The 19,221-nt window shown below is 41.2% G+C and overlaps 1 protein-coding gene across 2 annotated transcripts in view; it reads left to right on the plus strand.

The window, feature by feature from the left end:
- TAOK3 (TAO kinase 3) overlaps positions 1–19,221 on the plus strand; it is a 214,109-nt gene that overhangs the window by 161,224 nt on the left and 33,664 nt on the right. The window contains exons 1-4 of one of the 2 annotated variants that reach the window (XM_056131023.1): positions 6,259–6,606; positions 6,848–6,982; positions 15,650–15,886; positions 17,926–18,054. In XM_056131023.1, coding sequence (XP_055986998.1) covers positions 15,701–15,886; positions 17,926–18,054 — 315 coding nt within the window. In that variant the 5' untranslated portion in view covers positions 6,259–6,606; positions 6,848–6,982; positions 15,650–15,700. Of the gene's footprint in view, positions 1–6,258; positions 6,607–6,847; positions 6,983–15,649; positions 15,887–17,925; positions 18,055–19,221 lie in introns of those variants that run through there. The other variant, XM_056131022.1, reaches the window with a different exon arrangement.

Here is a 19,221-nt window from a genome sequence, read left to right on the forward strand (position 1 = left end):
TATTTTGGTTGTTGGACTGTACCCACTTGTGCTCAGAGCTTTTCCCGGCTCTGTCCTCAGGGGTGACTCTTAGCAGTGCTCAGCGAACCGTATGCAGTGGTGGGGATGGAAATGGTGTCAGCTGCAAGCAAGGCTAAGGCCCCTCTGGCTGTTCTCTGTCTGGCCCCAAGATGGGGACACTTTTGTACTCCTTGGTTGTGCAACTAGTTGACATAACCTAAAGCAGCCAAATCAGAGATACGGAACGTTGTCATTTTATAAAGGGAGCAACCTCACGTTTTAGAGGCTTTCTCTTGGAGAGGCAGCTTGGGGACACACCCAGCAATGGTTAGGCATTGGATCGTTGCCTGGCCTGAGCTTCAACCCCGCTGGCCACACACTGGGCAAACACCCTACCTCATGTTCTCTCCCCCAGGCCACACATTCCCTTCTCAATGCCCTGTACAACTAGCAAGACCTGCAGTTAACATCTGCATCCAGCATAAAGATGCCCTTATGTGGGGCTGGAGCGATAGCACAGAGGGTAGGGCGTTTGCCTTGCACACAGCCACCTGGGTTGAATTCCCAGCATCCTGTATGGTCCCCTGAGCATTGCCAGGAGGAATTCCTGAGTGCATGAGCCAGGAGTAACCCCTGTGCATCGCCGGGTGTGACCCAAAAAGGGGGGGGAAAAGATGCCCTTATTCTTTATTAGTAAGACAGTTCTGTCACAAATCCCCAAAGTAAAGTGAAACACTGACATTTTCCTTTGACATCAGAATTTCTGGCTCCATTTCTTTCTCTCCGATCTGTCTCTACTCTGGTCCTTCCAAGGCCCTAAAGGAATCCTAATCTGATATTTCCTTTGAGCAAGAAGAACCTGGTCAGTGCAAAATATATTCCGACAACATAAACTTTAAGCACTTAACTTCTTTCCCCTTGCTAGTGTTTGTCAACGCGTTGTTTTTTTTCAATAAATATATATACTGTCTGGTGTCTCTAGACTGGTAACTTCACAAAGGGCCATCAGTTTCTATAAAACACAGTATCTGGCACATAGTAAGCACTCAATAAGTGTTTTATGAACTAAAATGAATAGGAACTTAGGTAGGATATAGAACTATACCTCAATTCTTGATTATTCAGAAGTGACCATGGAGGAGCTGGAGTGGTAGCACAGTGGGTAGGGCGTTTGCCTTGCCTTGCATGCGGCCGACCCAGGTTCGATTCCCAGCATCCCATATGGTCCCCCGAGCACCACCAGGAGTAATTCCTGAGTGCAGGGCCAGGAGTAATCCCTGTGCATTGCTGGGTGTGACCCAAAAAGAAAAAAGAAGTGTTCAGGGGACCAGATGGGATGCTGGGAATCGAACCTGGGTAGGCCGCATGCAAGACAAATGCCCGACCCACTGTACTTGTGCCCCGATGCTGCATTCTATTAATGTAAATGACAGTGTTGATAATAGTATAAAATGTAATAATTCTAGTCTAATATTATTATAATTAAACACCAACAATATGGTTATAATGACAGTATTTGAAATATTCATCATCTTGTTATTTTAGGTATGCCTAATGAACTGTAGTCATGTTTGCCCCTACTTGGAATCGTTTTTGAAAAATCATCCTCTCCTAATTTCTAAAGCTTTCATATGGTCTTTCCTATTAGCCAGTTTTAGTTCTTCCCTCTGCCCCCACCTCAACCCATCTTTAAAAAAAGAACAGCTTTCACCATTTTCGGGGAGGAGAAGAAATGACCTTGAGGGAATAGGATGATCCAGTTTGATTTCCACTTGCTTTAGTCGCCTTTCTATACTTTTTCCTAAAAGAGGGGGAGGGGGCAGGTTCTTTGACTCTGGTCCACTTTTGACTAAGTAAAAGTAAATGAACATAGGAGCGGAATCTTTTTTTTAAACAGAGCAGTCGTACGAACGGTCGCTGTCTAATAACATCTCTATCCTCAGGATCCTGCGTGTCATTTTTCAGTTCCTATCCCTCTAGCTGAAGATATCCTTTTCTATCTTCTCCCCTTTCTCTGGCTTTTGATAGCTATATCTGTTTAGGCAATAATTTAATAATTTTGAAGTAGAACAAAACGAAAGGGAAATGGTAGGTTTGCTGAACCCTTCCACAGTGTGCAAAGTGTGGGAGTCTATAAAAAGACTTCTCATCACCAGATCAAAGCCATTTTTAGATCCCCCACTTCCCCCCACATAAAGGTGTGCTTGTGTGTGCCACTATTTCGCGACTTTGTTAGAGTACAGAGTGGCATATTTTTATGAAATACGCCTTTGAATTCTGTTAAATAATGTAAGGCACAATGTCATAATCTCAAAAATGTCCTCAGACCTGTATTCTTGAGCTTCTTTACTTGGCAAACATTTAAATGTCTACAAGTAGCAGGTCCTAGGTTGAGTGCTAGGTTGAGTGAGATTTTTCAAACCACATTAAGCTGCCTTGAAAAAAATGTACTGAAATCTGCCTGTGATCGAGGCAAACTGGGGGGTGGGGTGGGGGCTGGGAAACGTACACTAGTGGAGGGATTGGTGTTGGAGCACTGCATGACTGAACCCTAATCATGAACAGCTTTGTAAGGGTCTGTCTCACAGTGAGTCAATAATAAAATCTTTAAAAAAAAATGCTAACTTTGGAAATAGTTGTTAATGTTTCTTCAGCGTATTCATATATTCTGAGTTTAGTGTTTCCGGTGATGTCTGTCAGTCCGTGATGAATGGTATTGACAAATATTTTTGGATACCTATGATGTTCACTATTAACTATTTTGAGAAATAAAAATAGATAACTTAAAAAAATGCACCATCTCTCATGCATTGACAAGACAGGTCCGGTGAGAAGTATGATAAAGGTATCCCCAAGGAACCTGGACAAGTGTTTTCAAGGTTAATTTGAAATTAATGTAGAATTTCTAAACGAAGTGGCTGTACCATGAATCTTTATTTCAAAAGTATAACAAGTCAGAAACTTTGGAGGGAACTGCCAATAAACTTTCTTATCCATATTATGATAATAAAGTTCGGGTCTTGTGCTTTCCATGTTTCACTGTATTACATGAATGTTACAGTTTTGGGATTTCGGGTTTTTTTCTCCTGGTTTTGGGTCCCCACCGAGCAGTCCTAGCTCCATACTTACAGGTTGCTCCTGGTGGTGCTCAGGTTACTGTGCTGTGCCAAGGATCAAACCAATCATCTTGCATGCAAAGCTTGCACACCATCCTTTGAGCTGGGGTTGGTTTTTTTTTTTTTGGTCTTTTCTTTAATACGTCACGGGTAGCTTGCCAGGCTTTGCCACATGTGACGTATTCAATATGCCAAACACAGTAACAATTGTCATAATGGAGACGTTACTGGGCCTGCTCGATGAACAACGGGAGGACAGTAACAGTGACATTCCTTATCATCCAAGATGACATTGGCCCTTTCATTCTCATTTATAAATAATCTGCATCAGTGCCTAATACATAAAATAGTAAAATGACCTTTCCAGGGTCCAGAAGGATAGGTGGGACACTTACTTTGCAGACGTCTGACCCAAGTCTCATCCCCAACACCATGCATGGTTCCCCAAGCACCACGAGGTGTGACCCCCAAACAAAAAAAAAGAAATATAAATTTAAAAAACAAAATGGGGAAATTACCCTTTCCATTTTAAACCTAAACATGTGATCTGTTCACCAGATACAGTGGGCATTTTCAACCAACAAGCTATCCAAGGAAAGTTGACAGTTTAATTTGCCCACCTTTCTCAAATTATATCTCCTTTTTGTAATTGCTTCATTATTTAAGTTTTCTACAGTTTTGAACTTTTTTTTGTGGAATGTAATAGATACTTGAAAATTCATTTCCAGTGTTCTTAAAGTGGATTTAGCCACTGTTGGACTCAAATTTTGCTCCACTTTGTGATCTCTTGCGTAGGATGTGAAGACTTCAGTATTAGTGGCCTCCAAGTTGTTTCAGAAAATAATTCTTTAATAAAAGGGCAAAAAATTTTTAGGGTGAAGCAAAGATTCTTGCCATTAGCAATGTTTATTATATGTAAAGTTTAATTATTACAATTTGGGACCTATTCAGAATAAGTTAACGTAGCCTACTTACTTGTTGTTGGTTTTGGTTTTGGTTTCGAGGCATCACGTGGGCTACTTCTGGCTCCAGTGCTCAGGCAATTGTGCGATGCCAGGGACGGGCCATACTCCTCTTGAATGCACAGCAAGTGTTCCAGCCCTTTGCACCATCTCCCCAATCCAGCATTATATTTTTTTCAATATGAAATCTTCACAAATTTATGTGTCACCCTTGTGGGGGGCCGTGCTAATCTTTTCTTCATTGTTCTAATCCTATTTCTCAAATATACCTTACTGGGTCATTTTATTAGTAATATCCAACTAAAATCAGTAGAATTTTGAATTTTACCTTTCCCAGTATACTTAAATATCCTTGAGTTTTAAAATTCAGCAAATATGATGTGACTTTTGATAAGCAAGGACCTCACCCAGAAGTGCTGATTTTTATCTAAGAGGAAACAAATTAATAATATCAAAATTATAAATATTTTGCCCATGTGTGTATTGTTGTGTGAACAGTATGAATTCTGGTGTTTGTAGTTATCTTTGTAAATCAAGTTATTATAATCAAAACTTAGCTGCTGTTGTGAGGTTTTAGATATCCCTCTAAGCTAGTTAATACTCATTGAAACTAATACTTACAAAGGCTTCCTCTAAAACCATAGGCTTTTCTCCTCCTCCCCTTGATTGCTAGCATTATAAACTTCTTTCTTTTCTGGGACTATAACCGTAAGTGAAGTCAACTTTGGAGACAGATGGAATTCTTTCTTTCTTTTTTTTTTTTTTTTTTTTTGCTTTTTGGGTCACACCCGGCAATGCGCAGGGGTTACTCCTGGCTCTGCACTCAGGAGTTACTCCTGGCGGTGTTCAGGGGACCATATGGGATGCTGGGAATCAAACCCGGGTCCGACAGATGGAATTTCTCAATAAATATTCAGCTCCGTACATGATAGCAGATCATAGTACATTCCACTTTATAACCTTAAACCTAGTTCCCATTCCACACTAGTCCTCTGTTTGCCCTATGACATGAGTTTAGATTTCCCAAACTGTAACATAGAAAGTTTTAATTGACCTCCCAACTTTTAAAAAAAATTTAGAAATATGAATTGAGATACACTCTGAACCTGTAGCATTGTCTCATAGAACTTCCTCCAGTAATAGAAATTATATCTTCATTGTTCATACATCCATAGTTAGTTGCTACCAGGACATATAGCTCATGTGTCTTAGATGAATTTTGCATTTTATTTTCATTTAAGTGTCCACTGACTAGTGGCTAGCTTTTGGACAGTACAGCAATTAAATATCCCTTGAATTTGATATATCTGCCTTCAGTAGTGTTAAAGGACACTTCATTATTTGAAAACAAAATAGTCCACCATATAGTAAATTGGAAGATCTAATATAGGAACTTGAAAAAAAATCTCTAGATATAGATGTCATGGTAGATACATTCCCAACATAATGAACATTCTAAAATATTTAGGAAAAAAATAAAATAAGTCTAGTGATAAATTAAATTTTGGTCCTTGAATTTTTCTGGATACAAAATTTAATTTTCTTAAAGAAATGTGTGTGTCTTGATTTAATATTTTTTATACTGTTTAATAAAATTTTGTATTTTCTAAACCACTTTAAGTTTGTTTTCTGCGAAGGAAGGAACAATTATGAGCAAATGAAAATGATGACACACAAAAAAAGGAAACCAGAATTCTGACACATTATTTCTCTTCAACCCCTAGGGCAATAAGAGAATTTATTTCTCCCTCCCCATCCCAATCATACACTATTTTAAAATCCCCTATTGATGTGTATATTTTCAGTTATTAATTATTGTAATTTTCTGTGAGGGACTAGAGCTACTATTTTTTGTGGAGAAAAGCATCAACGTTTGAAAGCATTTTTTTCTTTAAAAGTCATTTCAGTTGCATTTCAGGAACATCCATTATCACCCTTCCAGGGTCTGTTATTTTTCACTGGACATTATCACAAGATTAATTATCATTGCCTATCAAGAAACCCAGATTGAATTAACCAAGTCAAGGACACTAAATTGCAGCTTTGCTCACACTGGTGAGCACACAGAGACCGAGTTGAGGGAGAATCTGTGAAAGTATCGTCTGGCTGAAATTGCATGCCTGTCTCTTTAAATCTAAAAAAAAATCCCTTCAGAAGCTGTAGAGAGAAGGTGCTAGAACTGTGTACGATCATGACTGGAAAGCAGGATCCCTCAGTGACTGCCGAATCTTCCCAGCACCAGACAGAGAGGCAGTTCGGCACAAGCCTCCACTGGGTCTAGGCAGAGCGATGATCCTTCCGAACCGGTCTCAAATAAAATCCAATTGAGAAAGCAGAGCTTTCAAGGGAATGAGGCGGAGGCTCGCTTTTATGTTAAAAGCCACCAGCATCCTCCCCGCCAGACATGGACATGACATTTTTAAAGGAATTGTTTGGTTACCGCGTCTCAGGCAGACGGTGCTAAGGAGTCTGTACATGGCATTGTTTTTTCTCTTCTTTTTTTCTTTTGCATACATGTAATTCTGGAGGTAAAGAGAAAGCCTGCCCGGGATTCAGAAGGCATCCCACTAGCGATCAGCTGACATTCCTAACTGAAGGCTGCAATGTGTTGCTTATTCATTTTGTACCGTGGGAGCAGCGGGGACTAGCAGAGAGCTAAACTATGCATTTCAAACAGCAGTGCTTGTGCAGAAAGAGGGGTGACAGAGAGGCAGCCGCCGAGGAAAGAGCACAGCTGGACTTTCTCCTTGTTTTTATCCATTTCTGCAGGATCATGTATTCATAAGGGATGAGGCGGGCCACGGCGATCCCAGGCCTGAGCCGCGGCCTACCCCGTCCGTTCAGAGCCAGGCCCTCCACTACCGGAACAGAGAGCGCTTTGCCACGATCAAATCAGCATCTTTGGTAAGCAAACACCCCTCTACCCACCTTCCCTTCCTTTCCCTCCTCCCCATCTGGCAGCCTCTCGCCCTCCCTGAGCCTCTCTCGGCTTCATGGATGGGAGGAAAGGAGTCAAGAATGTTTTCTCCCTCCTAATAATTTTATTCCTTTTAGAAAAAAATCTGTTGGCATAGCAACCTGGTCTCAGATATTTTAGCATTGTCTGTAGCATGGAAAATTGAAAAAAAATCTTTTGTGTGTGTGTGTGTGTGTGTGTGTGTGAATTTATATATGCTGTATGTGCAAAATAAAAGGCCTTTCAGATTAAGTTGCTAACCTTCCCAATTTTTTTAAAAGCTGTTTCTTTACATTGAGATAATAATGCAAAAAAAATTTTTTTTAATTGATGTATGTGTATGCAGGGTACTCTGCTTCTTTTTGTATAGATGCATGAATGTCTAAAATGTATACATGCACCTCAGAAGATCAAATAGCACATTCTGAAATATCATGGTTGCTAGCTAATATATAGAATTGTAGAAAATAAGATACTGGCTTCCCAGGGATGGATTGCTGGTTCGTTCTGGTTCATTCATTTATTTATTGCAACAATGGTAGTGGCTGCACTTCCCCATTTAACCCCTGAAGAATTTCCTGGCACCCATAAAGCAATAAAGGTTGTGTAGGAAAGGGCAGGAATGGGTCGTGAAAGGAAAGATACTGTAGATCCTTCAGCATTTTTACTATTGCAAATGTGATTGCTGGATGCCCTTGTAGTAGCAAAAGGGGTGTGTGCTGGAAGAGTTAGTTTTCCTGCCTCCTCCCCGTGGCCCCCCACGCGTGCGCCTGCGCGCTCACACACACACCCACATCCTTCCACCCTTGGCACTCTAAACTCTCTTTAATCTTTTGCCTCCGAATCTCCCTTCTCGGCCAAAAAATTATTGAAATATGAGTTGTGTTTGCCCCCATTGATGTTAGAGGTCACATGGGCAGGAAGAGTTAGTGTACACTGCCTCGCTATTACATTTAGAACCCACGATGACATCATCCGAGGCCGACCCAGAAATGATTATTTTTCTTGCCCTATTTTTTTTTAAACCTGATTTCCACTTTGATTTCTGGTGTCTTGAAGTCTCTGATTGCATCTGGAATTGAGACTGCATGATAATCTTGAAAGATCCAAATAGAAGGAAAATGGCAGGAAAGCTCCTCTCGAAGTGCCATGTCTTCTTCTGGGGGAAAAGGAAGCAATTTAACGTTAGACTGCTTGTAAATAAGCTGGCTGATAAATTCCTTTATTAGAAGTTTCTTTGTCATCTCTTGAAGAGATGACGTTTCATCTTAAATTGATACCACACTCACTGTAACAGAGATCATGAAATGTCCACATTGTATTTGCTCACGATTGTTAAGCCCCTAAAAAAAAAAAGAAAAGAAAAAGAAGAAAAAAGGCATGCTTCTGGGTCTAAATAAAGCATCATAAAACTATAAAATAATCTTTCTGTCATGCTAACTGAAAAAGTAAATCCTAGCATTTATGGAATGTTACCACTTAACACTGACTCTTGCAGGACTTATGCCTTAAACAGACCCGTGCATATTGAGATTAAAGGGGGAATCATGAACAGCCCCTGAGAGTCACAGCACCATCCGCAGGTCTTGTCGGGGAAGTAGACATTGACCCAGTGAATTGCCCTCAACTGGGACGGGTTCTCTGCTTCCCTTGCCACACCCTCCCTCACACATCGTATATTCATGACCTCCTACTCCCAGGAAGATCTTACTACTGCCATGCCGGAATGGACTCCCAGCTGGCGTTTGTGAACTCATTCATGGCTGCCCTGTGCTTATCAGCCATCAGAGTCTTCCTCTCTGTGGATGATGTGGAAGCTTCTGACTAGGCCTCCTCGCTGCAGTGGGGAATGCCCTCATCACCCGGGAACTCCTTCAGGCTTCATGGACGCCCTTTCAGAGAAAAGTCTTGGTGGTAGACTTTTGATTTGCGCCCAGGGCCCTGCCCCTGTATCCAGCAGCAGACCGAACAGCAGATAAGCTGTGGCTTTAACCACATAATAAGTTGTATTACATGAAAAACCCTCCCCAAATGACCCTTGGAGGGTTCCATGTTACGACTGATGAAAATTTAGCAGAATTCAATGGTATATGTATCTCATGACTTGGAGGGGTGTATCACAAGGGAAAAATCTGATGTTGAGGTTTTGTGTCCTGGTTAGGACAATCAGCCAATATGATATTTTCATGCATATTATCAATGCTACATTTGAGCTACCCATTGTATAATTTTAAAGACTAATTTAATTTAATAGGAATCTATAAACCAGGACACTAGAATATCATAAATATATATAGGTAATTTAAAATATATATATATGTCAAAATTCTTAATATTTTTCATGAATTCCAGCTCAAGTGGAAAGCACCAGAATTACTTAAGTGGCATAAAAGAAAGAAAACGAAGGTCTGGTTTATGGTATAATCAAGTTATTGTTAAAATATCTCTTCTCCCTAATAGGTAGCAATGCTATATTGATTTACTTGTTTGGGTTTTATTTTTCCTTTACAGTCTCCTAGAATAATTTCTAAAAGCCACAGAGTAATCGAAAGTAAGCAGTAAGAAGAGAAATAGAAGTTTATAAATTACTTTTTCAGTGAGTTATTGTGTGTATTTTAAATAGACCTGTAAATTAATAAAAAAAAATGTGGCTTATCCATGAACTTTTTATCCCACCTTTCCTATGTCTAACTAAAAGAGGTCCAATTTTTTTTTTCCCCCTTAACAGTTCTTTCTACACAGTGCACTGGACTGGGGTTATTGACAAGTGTATGAAGCCCGTGGGCTACAAGTATGTACTGCTAGCTAGCTTTACCACTTGGGCACTTAAACACTGAGATTTTTTATGATAGTATGCATTACTGCACAATTGCATTTGAAACAAAGGAAAAGCCAGAACTGCAAACCTTGTGCCTGAGGAAACTTTAGAATTATAATTAGTTTATTAGAATTATTTAAGGACAGAGAATTTATCTCACCTTATTTTAGGAAGCAAGAACGAGGAAGGGGATTTTGTAACATTTTAATTTTATTGGCTTCTCTTCTATAAGAAAGTTCATTGTGGACCGATTGGGTGTCTAGAGTAAGGAATTGTTTATATAGTCCTTCAGAATTACTCACCTGACTTCTTGTGTCTTTGAGATGTGTCTTCCTTGAATGTTGGTGTTTTTGTTTGGTTTCGTGTGTGAAATCTTAATATTTGGATTAACTTAATGACACAGTTGAAAGTGTTTTCAGCTGTTTTTATTATATCTGTCATTTCTTCTTAAAATTTCATCGTGTCCTCTGTTCCATAGTAGATGTCAGTATGAAGAGTTTCAAAGTCCTGTCTAACAGAAATTGTAGCTTTTGGTCTTTTGAAGTAACCCTTGCTAGAATGTAGCATTCTTTCTACACAGGTGAATTTATGTTAGGATTCACATTAGAGCAAGGTAGATAAAGCTACTTTGACTTTTTAATCACTAAGAAATTATATAGTAGAAAATGACTGTTCTAACCCATTTAAATATAAATTATTTTACCTTGATTTTACTGGAGACAGTTTTTCTGATGAAAAACTCAGATAAAAAATGGAGTCTTCCTTTCACATTTTAAAAATATAAACTAATTATTCAACTACTTGTGAAAGTTTTTACTTAAATGAGTTTGATAGACTAGAATAAAAATGTTAGCACGTCAGCAGTAAAATACTACTTTTTAACCTCTCATGAACCCAGTTTGTTTCTAAATGCCTGAAAACGTGGGTTTTTTCCTGAATAGTGTACCAGAGATGCTTATCAAAATATTCATCTTTTCTCTTGTTTGACTTCTTAATCTAAAATCGTTGCTAATAATAGTTTTTTCATTTGTAGTACCCAGTATGCCCAGCCTACATGACTAAAATCTTTCTATAAATCTTGTAAGTTGACTCTAATCTTATAACAGTAACATAATCAGTTCAGTAGGTTGCTTATAGCACTCTTTGGATGAAGTGGGGGGTTTTGTTGTTACTTGATTTTGGTTTTGGGGGGAGCACACCCTGTGGTGCTCAGAGCTTACTCCAGGTTCTGCTCTCAGGGATAACTCCCAATGGGCACAGGAGACCATATGGGTTCCAGGGACAAAACCAAGGTCGGCCAGGGTAAGGCAAACACCCTACTCACTGCACTATCCCTTGAAGTGGTTTGTTATGGGGCCAAATTTTGCTGGAATTAAATAAGGTGTATGGAATGACTTACAGAAACTTCTAAAAAAAATTCAGTCCTCCTTTCTGGCTCTTATATCTATATATAAAATATATTTTATATATATATATATATATATATATATATATATATATATATATAACTGTAGCACTGTCCTCCCATTGTTCATTGATTTGCTTGCATGGGCCCAGTAATGTGAGATTTGTTGTTACTGTGTTTGGCATATCGAATATGTCATGGGGAGCTTGCCATGCGGGTGGGATACTCTTGGTAGTTTGCCAGGCTCTCCGAGAGGGATGGAGGAATTGAACCTGGGTTGCCTTCATGCAAGGCAAATGCCCTACCCACTGTGCTATCATTCCAGCCCGTATAGATATAGATATAGATGATATAGATATAGATATATTGATATATAATTCCAAGTATATGAAATTGTTAATAATTCAGATTTAGAAATCTACAACTGGGGTACAAGTTCAGATTTATTGTTAAACTTGTCCTTTCTCTTGAACCCACTTTTAATATGTGCCCTCCCCTCCCCCCATTATCAGAAATGCTTAGTGAAGGGAAAAGAAATATCTGTTACTCAGAGCTGGGCGGAAGGAATCAAATCAACACACAATGAACCTTTCCATGCACGAGGCACGAGTGTTATTTCATCCAGTGCCCTGTGGAAGTTAACTGGAGGGTCTCCTTACATATGCAGAAACTGTGAGAAGCTATTGGCCCACAGATAGTCAGAGAGCAAGGGATCATCTCCAGGCAGCACTCTGGCTGGACAAGACGATTCTGCCCACTTTCAGTCGATCACATTTTTTGAGGCTAGCATTGTGGAAACTGTGTCACTGCACTTCTCCTAATAGGCGATTCCCACCATGACTCACTCCTCTCTGCCTCAGTGATGTAGTTCTCCTCAGGCAATTAAAGAGTCAGAGAACCTTATTTCCGATCCTAGACTTTGTAAGAAAAATAAAAATAAATAATAACAGGTAAATTCTGTATAAAAGCAAATTGTAAACTGTTCCAAATGATAAAAGTCACGAGCCGTTTTTGTTCTCTTGACCAATAGTGTATTTTTAAGAAATATGGGATAAATTCCAAGCACAGAAGCATACATGACTATGTTAACGTGTTTTTCACATATCCCATGTTAGACTTCATAAAGGAAACATCTGTTTATTATTTTGTTTAACATTCTCCCTAGCTTTAGCATAGAATTTAAAGTTCTAAAAAAATTACTTTGAAATTTAAAAAATTTACTTGTAAGTAGAAGATATGAAGCTATTGGGAAGGTGGTTATTCAAATTATGGGATGTATTTAAAAGCCAAGCATCACAATTGGAGGGACAGTGGGGTACAGTGAGGTACAATGGAAACACACTGAGCTTTGTATTAGGACCACCTTTCCCGGGCTCAGCCATGGATTCAGACAGAAAATTTCTTTTTGTTTCGGGCCATACTGGGCTCTGCACTTAGGGATCACTCTTGGCAGGCTCAGAGGACCATAGGGGAGGCCGGAGATTGAACCTGGGTTGGCCATGTGCAAAGCCAATACCCTTCCCACTGTACTATCACTCCGCCCATCAGACAGAAACTTTTGACACAAGGCATCTCCAATTTATCTTCGGGATGCTTCATTTAGGGAAATGACCACTCAGAGACTATTTTCCTGACCACAAGCCCATCAAACATTCTCCTGGCAGGTTACTTTCAAATGTATTGTGATCACCTGAGAGTGCGTGACACCTAGTTTTGGCAATATGACAAAGGAGTAATAAGCTAAGAAAGAATAAGTATTTGGATAAAACGTATCTCCAAGTCATTACACTAGAATACTTTATTGCCACATTTAAAAATAAATTAATAAAAAGGGTAAATTTAGAAAGATCAAAATGGTATCTTTTCTATTAATTGGAATTGTTTCGTCCCCACAGCTGAGCCTCTGTAAGGTACAAGTGTGAGGGAGTAAAATATACATCTGTTCATATGAAAACTACTTTCTTCTCTTTATTATGAACTAATGTGTATTTTTCCAAATATCCATGATTGTGATAACAGACTAGATTATTTTCTTTGACTTGAGAAACGGTTCTTTGGTGGTGATACCCTTTCCATGGGCCTTAGAATATCTTTCGCTGTTATTCTCCAGTACATTAAAGAGGATTGTTCTTTAGAAAAGAGAAATAGATCTGAATCCTAGTGTTAGTTTCCACTGGAAAGGTTTCAAAGTTCGGCTAATGTTTAATGGTGTACTTTGATAAAACTATCCAGTTACAGAGCCGCACTCTCCAATAGTAAGGACTTGGCCTCAGATGCGGGGACATCTGCTCAGAAGAGTCGAGAAACAAAATGTTCTTTGTGCAAGCTGCACTTTGACCCATAAACTGAAAAAAGTAGAGAGAATTAGCAGCATCCAGTTTTCCTGAAAGACTTGTTTTGAGAACTGGCCGGAGAAATAGTACTGGGGTTAAGAGATAGTACAGGGATCTGCGTGCGGCTTGATCTCTAGTACCATTGCATATAATCCCCTCAGCACCACCAACTGTCATCCCAGAGCACAGAGTCAGGAATAAGCCCCGAGCACTGCTGGGTGTGACCCAAAGCCAAACAAGCTAAAAAACTTGCTTGAGGTGCCAGCGTGGTAGTCCAGTGGATGGGACTGTCTTGCAGGCAGTAGTCCAGATGAGAGCCCTGGCACCCCACAAGGTACCCCAGGCCCACCGGGAGAGATCCCTGAGCACCATGTCAGGAGTAAGCCCTAAGCACCGATGAGTGTTGCCAAAAAAAACCAAACTTGTTTGAGGGTTAGGTTGAAAAGGCATGACTAAATTACTTAAGGGACAAAACTCAAATTACAATTTTGTGATGAATTTTTTTCTAAAATGGGAAGATGAGAAGGAAGAGATGGTCAGAGAATCTTAACAGCAGGATAAATTGAAGGACTGCAGTATCAGACCCAGTTCAATAGGACCTAGCTGGCGAACTTTACATTTGCAGTCTTCAATTTGTTGTGTATTCACCGCAGCCAGGACTTAAGGGAGGATTGCTAATTCAAGTTACCACTCCAGAAATCAGAGGATTGCTTTCTCTTCTTTAGGAGAGCAAGTAGTTCTCTTCCAGTATGCTAACACCTCTCTGCTGGGATAGGAGAGGAAGGATATGATTTAAAAAGAAAGAATATCGGGGCTAGAGCAATGGTACAGTGGGTAGGGCATTGGACTTGCACGCGGCCAACCTGGGTTCGATTCCCAGCATCCCTATGGTCCCCTGAGCACTGCCAGGAGTAATTCCTGAGTGCATGAACCAGGAGTGACCCCTGTGCATCGCTGGGTGTGACCCAAATAAATAAATAAATAGAGAGAATGTGGCTGTTACCCCACAGTCCTCTCCATGTCTATGAATTAGAAATAAATCTTGTTCAGACTTTTACAGTTCTCTTCAATATCCCCATGACTGTTAAAGACGCAATCTTTGAAAACAAAAAAATCTAAGCAATTTAATGTAGTGTGGTAGATCTCAACTCGAAAAATGCTGTCCTTCTTCCCAAAAGACATTTAGCAATGTCTGCAGTTTATTTTTCATCTGGGGATGGGGGATGGGCACACCTGGCATTGCTCAGGATTTCCTCCTGGCTCTCTGCTCTGGTGTCATTCTGCGGGTGCTTGGAGGACCATATGTGGTGCTGGGGACTGAACCCGGGTTGGCTGTCCTCAAAGCAAGCTCCCTGTGTACTCTCTGGCCTATGTCTCCAGACCCCAACCGATAGTGAGTTGTCATAACTTGAGAGGTGCTACTGGCATCTAGTGGATAGGCCAGGTATGCTACTGAGGACCCTGAAACGAACAGGACAGCCCCTCAAAACAAAGAATGACCTGACTCATGATCAACAGCACCCAGGTTGAGGAATTGTGGTGCAGAAGTGGCTCAGCAATCAAACAGAATGGGTCGGAATCCCAGCTCTTCTCCTTATTAGATGCGTCACCTTGAACAGTCATAGGAATTTTGAATAGAACTTAAAAAGTTTGAACAACTTATTTCTCATTCATAGACATGGAGAGAGGGCTATGGGGTGACAGACGCCATGTATTTACTGCAATAGCGATATATATCTAAATATATTTTAACTGAATGAAGACATTAATTCCCTCATGTCTCAATTGCTGCATCTGAAAAATGGACTTGATGAGCCCTATCTCATGAATGAATTAAAAACGAATGAATGAATGAATGAATGAATGAGATAGCTTTTAGTCCTGGTGATAAAGGTGTATAAGTAAAGAACCCGGCCCGGGCTGCAGTTCAGGAATCAGGAGGTAAACTGCCAGTGACAATCAGAAAGAAAATTATGATGGAAGAGTTCCTTTAACTTTGCCGGAAATCATGTCTCTCATGAATGCGCTCACCGAGGCCCTGTTCCCTAACCCCAATCAGGTTACACGGCAGATCCATGAGCATGAGCAGGAGAACGAGTTGCGGGAACAGATGTCAGGTTATAAGCGGATGCGGCGCCAGCACCAGAAGCAGCTGATCGCCCTGGAGAACAAGCTGAAGGCTGAGATGGACGAGCACCGCCTCAAGCTCCAGAAGGAGGTGGAGACGCATGCCAACAACTCGTCCATCGAGCTGGAGAAGCTGGCCAAGAAGCAAGTGGCTACCATAGAAAAGGAGGTCAGTGTGTGCACAGCGCCCCGGGCCTCAGCCTTGCCAACACAGTTCCAGCCGGTGGAGCCCTGGGAGCAGGGACGGGTGGGGTGGGGGCGGGTGCTCCATCGCTTGGGGAGGGGGTGGGTTCCAGGTTTGGCAGAGCTGCTTCGAATTGTCATTGAAAGAGAAGTCAGCCGCGGATTCTGCGCATCTTCAGGACCTCGATGGGCATCAGGGTGCCAGCAAGATGGGTTTGTCCTCGCCAAACTCCACCTGCCTGCCACACCCATGTGCTTCTTAAAAGGAAGCTGCTGGGTGCAGAGTTCCCCTCGCTGGTGACCATTCATGCCCCCCACAGCTGACTGGACTAGCGGAGGGTGCCAAAGCACAGGGCAGCAAGGGGGTCATCTGGCTCTCACTTGGGTCTTTGAGGAAATATCTTTTCCCCCTGGCCAGATGCTAAACTGATTTTTTAGAAAATCCATGAAGGCAGGAAAAAGAATCCAAATACCAGTCAGTCACCTTTATTTCTGATCCATGCTAGATGAGAAAAGGGACTAATATGTAAAGGAAATCAGACTTAATATGAACAAGGTTGGGGGCTGGAGAGAGAGTGCAGCAGGCAGGGCACTGGCCTTGCGAGCAGCTGACCCGGGTTCGATCCCCAGCATCCCATATGGTCTCCTGACCACTGCCAGGAGTGATTTCTGAGTGCAGAACTACAAGTATGCCCTAAATACAGAGCCAGGAGTAACCCCTAAGCACTGCTGGGTGTGACTCAAAGACAAACTATATATATTTAATTACATATAATTATATATTCAATTTTTATATATAAATATATTTAAATAAAATTAAACAGACTTGCTTACCAGACTGCCCATGCTAAACCAGGTTTTTTTCTTCACCACCATAAAAAGTGTGAAAAGCAGGGCTGAACAAGCACAGAGTAGCCAGGACAGGCGGTCAGTTGAGGTTTCAGAATTCAGATTCCTCACTCCACATGACAAAAACATCACAAGTGTAGAAGCAGCGTTACTGCCCCTTTGTCATCAATCTGCAAGGCAGTCTGGCCAGACGGCCTCTGCCCGAGCAGGGGTGATGCCGATGAAGTAGGTCAAAAAGATTCAAAAAAGAAATTTTTGATAATGTAAAGGAAAAGTGAAGAATTACATGAAGAAAAAGAACCATGAAACCTCTTCCCACTTTATTCATTTTACACATGTGTTTCATCTAATAGTTTCCTGAAAGTTAGATTTAATCACTTTTAGGAGCCAATGTGTGTATGTGTGTGTACACACACACACACACACACACACACACACACATATATAATGATTTTTGCTTTGAGGCCACACCCAGTGATCAAAGCTTTCTCCTGGCTCTGCACGAAGGAATCACATCCTGGCAGGGTTCAGGAGACCATGTGAGGTGTTGGGAATCAAATTTTGGTCAACCATGTGCAAGGCAAGAGTCCTTCCTGCTGCACTCTCTCTCTGGACCCCAGGAGTCGGTATTAAGTTATGCTTGGTCTGAGTTACCCATTTAGGAAGTCCCCAAAATATCCTGGTCTCTGATTTCTATAGACTGTAGCAGATACCTAAGAGAACAAAATGTCATTAGTTTTGCATATTATATTAAAAATGACCCCACTAGAAAATATTATAGTTGAAATAATTAGTTGACATTTGATTCTTGGATAAAACTGGCCAGCCATAGTTATTTGTCTGTTTTGATTATTTAATCTTTGGGTTAGCAACAATATAATAAAATGTTTTATTATAGCTCTTAGTTCCTCTCTCACCCCATGTAATTTTTTGTGCCTAAAAAATTAAGGCGTTCATGATTTATGTTCATATTTTTCTCATAAGGAATATTTTTATGGTAAATTTTCTGTTTTTTAATATACAAGAGAATCAAAAGATATTCCTTTAGTTTCTTATTGATTGTTTGACAGAAATATTGTTCAGCACTCATGGACTTTCAATACATGGGAGAACTAAAACACACTGAATTCTGTGTAGAGAATCATTCATTTTAGATTGTATTTGTTATTTTGTCAGGCAAAGGTAGCTGCAGCAGATGAGAAGAAGTTCCAGCAACAGATCTTGGCCCAGCAGAAGAAAGATTTGACAACTTTCTTAGAAAGTCAGAAGAAGCAGTATAAGATTTGTAAGGAAAAAATAAAAGAGGTAAGATTATACCTTATTATATTAATACGTTATTATTAGAATGGTTATAATGTTAACGTTTATGGTATTGATGTACAAGTGATTCACCCCGCTAGCCCCAAAGGGCTCAAGACCCTTTGCCGGTGTCCTTATTTTTACTTTTATCCCACTTGTTCATTTCCTCACACATTAGCCCCGCTGCTTGGTCATCTGAGTGTGGTGATCTGATTCTTAAACCGTACATTAAAATTCAAATGATCTAAATGCATATTTTCGAAGATTGGATTACCAGTACAGCAGGGATTGCCTTGCACACAGCTGACCTTGGTTCAATCTGAAGCCCACTAGGAGTGACCCCTGAGTGCTGAGCCAAGAATAATCCCTGAGCACCTCTGGATGTGTCCCAAAGAAATAAATAAGTAGAAGATTGGGTTGGGAGATAGTGCAGGAGTTAGGATGCGTATAAGGCTTTGGCTGGTCCCCAACACCACAATGGCCTTTTGAATATCCCTGGATATAAAACCCTTGAGGTTCCCCTGAGAACCACCAGGTGGGTCCCCCCACCCCCGGTGCTTTGGGGTGTGGCCCTGGAGGCACCTAATCAGCACCAGGTGGCCCCAGTGCCGCAAGGCAGAGCAGTTTCACCACCCAGACCCTAACACCGAACCACTGGCCTAGTTGCCCAAGTAGCACTGGGAATTGCACTGAGGCCCCCGAGCACTGCAGGGGGGAGTTCCCCAGCTCAAGAAAAGATGGCTAGCTCACCTGGGATTTTCTACGTCAGTGGGTCCAAGGAGAGTTTCCAAATATGCTTTTCGGGGCTGGAGCAGTAGCACAGCGGGTAGGGCGTTTGCCTTGCACGCGGCAGACCAGACCCAGTTCAATTCCCAGCATCCCGTATGCTCCCTCGAGCACCGCCAGGAGTAAACCTGGTGCATCGCCAGGTGTGACCCAAAAAAAAAAAAAGAAAATATGCTTTTCTGACACAATCCCAGGTGCTGCTGCTGCTCACCCTTCTAGCACATTCTTGCCCGTGAACAGTCTGTCCCCCACACTTCAGCTGCTGAAACCATCATCTGCCTTATCGTACCCAGGGCCTCGACATCCGCTGACCTCCCCTTGCTCCCAGGACAGCTCAGAACACTAGAATTCCCCCCCCCCAGTGATAGCCAGCCCCATCGCACCCTA

This window comes from Sorex fumeus, unplaced genomic scaffold (genome assembly GCF_029834395.1).
Source record: "Sorex fumeus unplaced genomic scaffold, SorFum_2.1 ptg000083l, whole genome shotgun sequence".
Classification (NCBI taxonomy): domain Eukaryota; kingdom Metazoa; phylum Chordata; class Mammalia; order Eulipotyphla; family Soricidae; genus Sorex; species Sorex fumeus.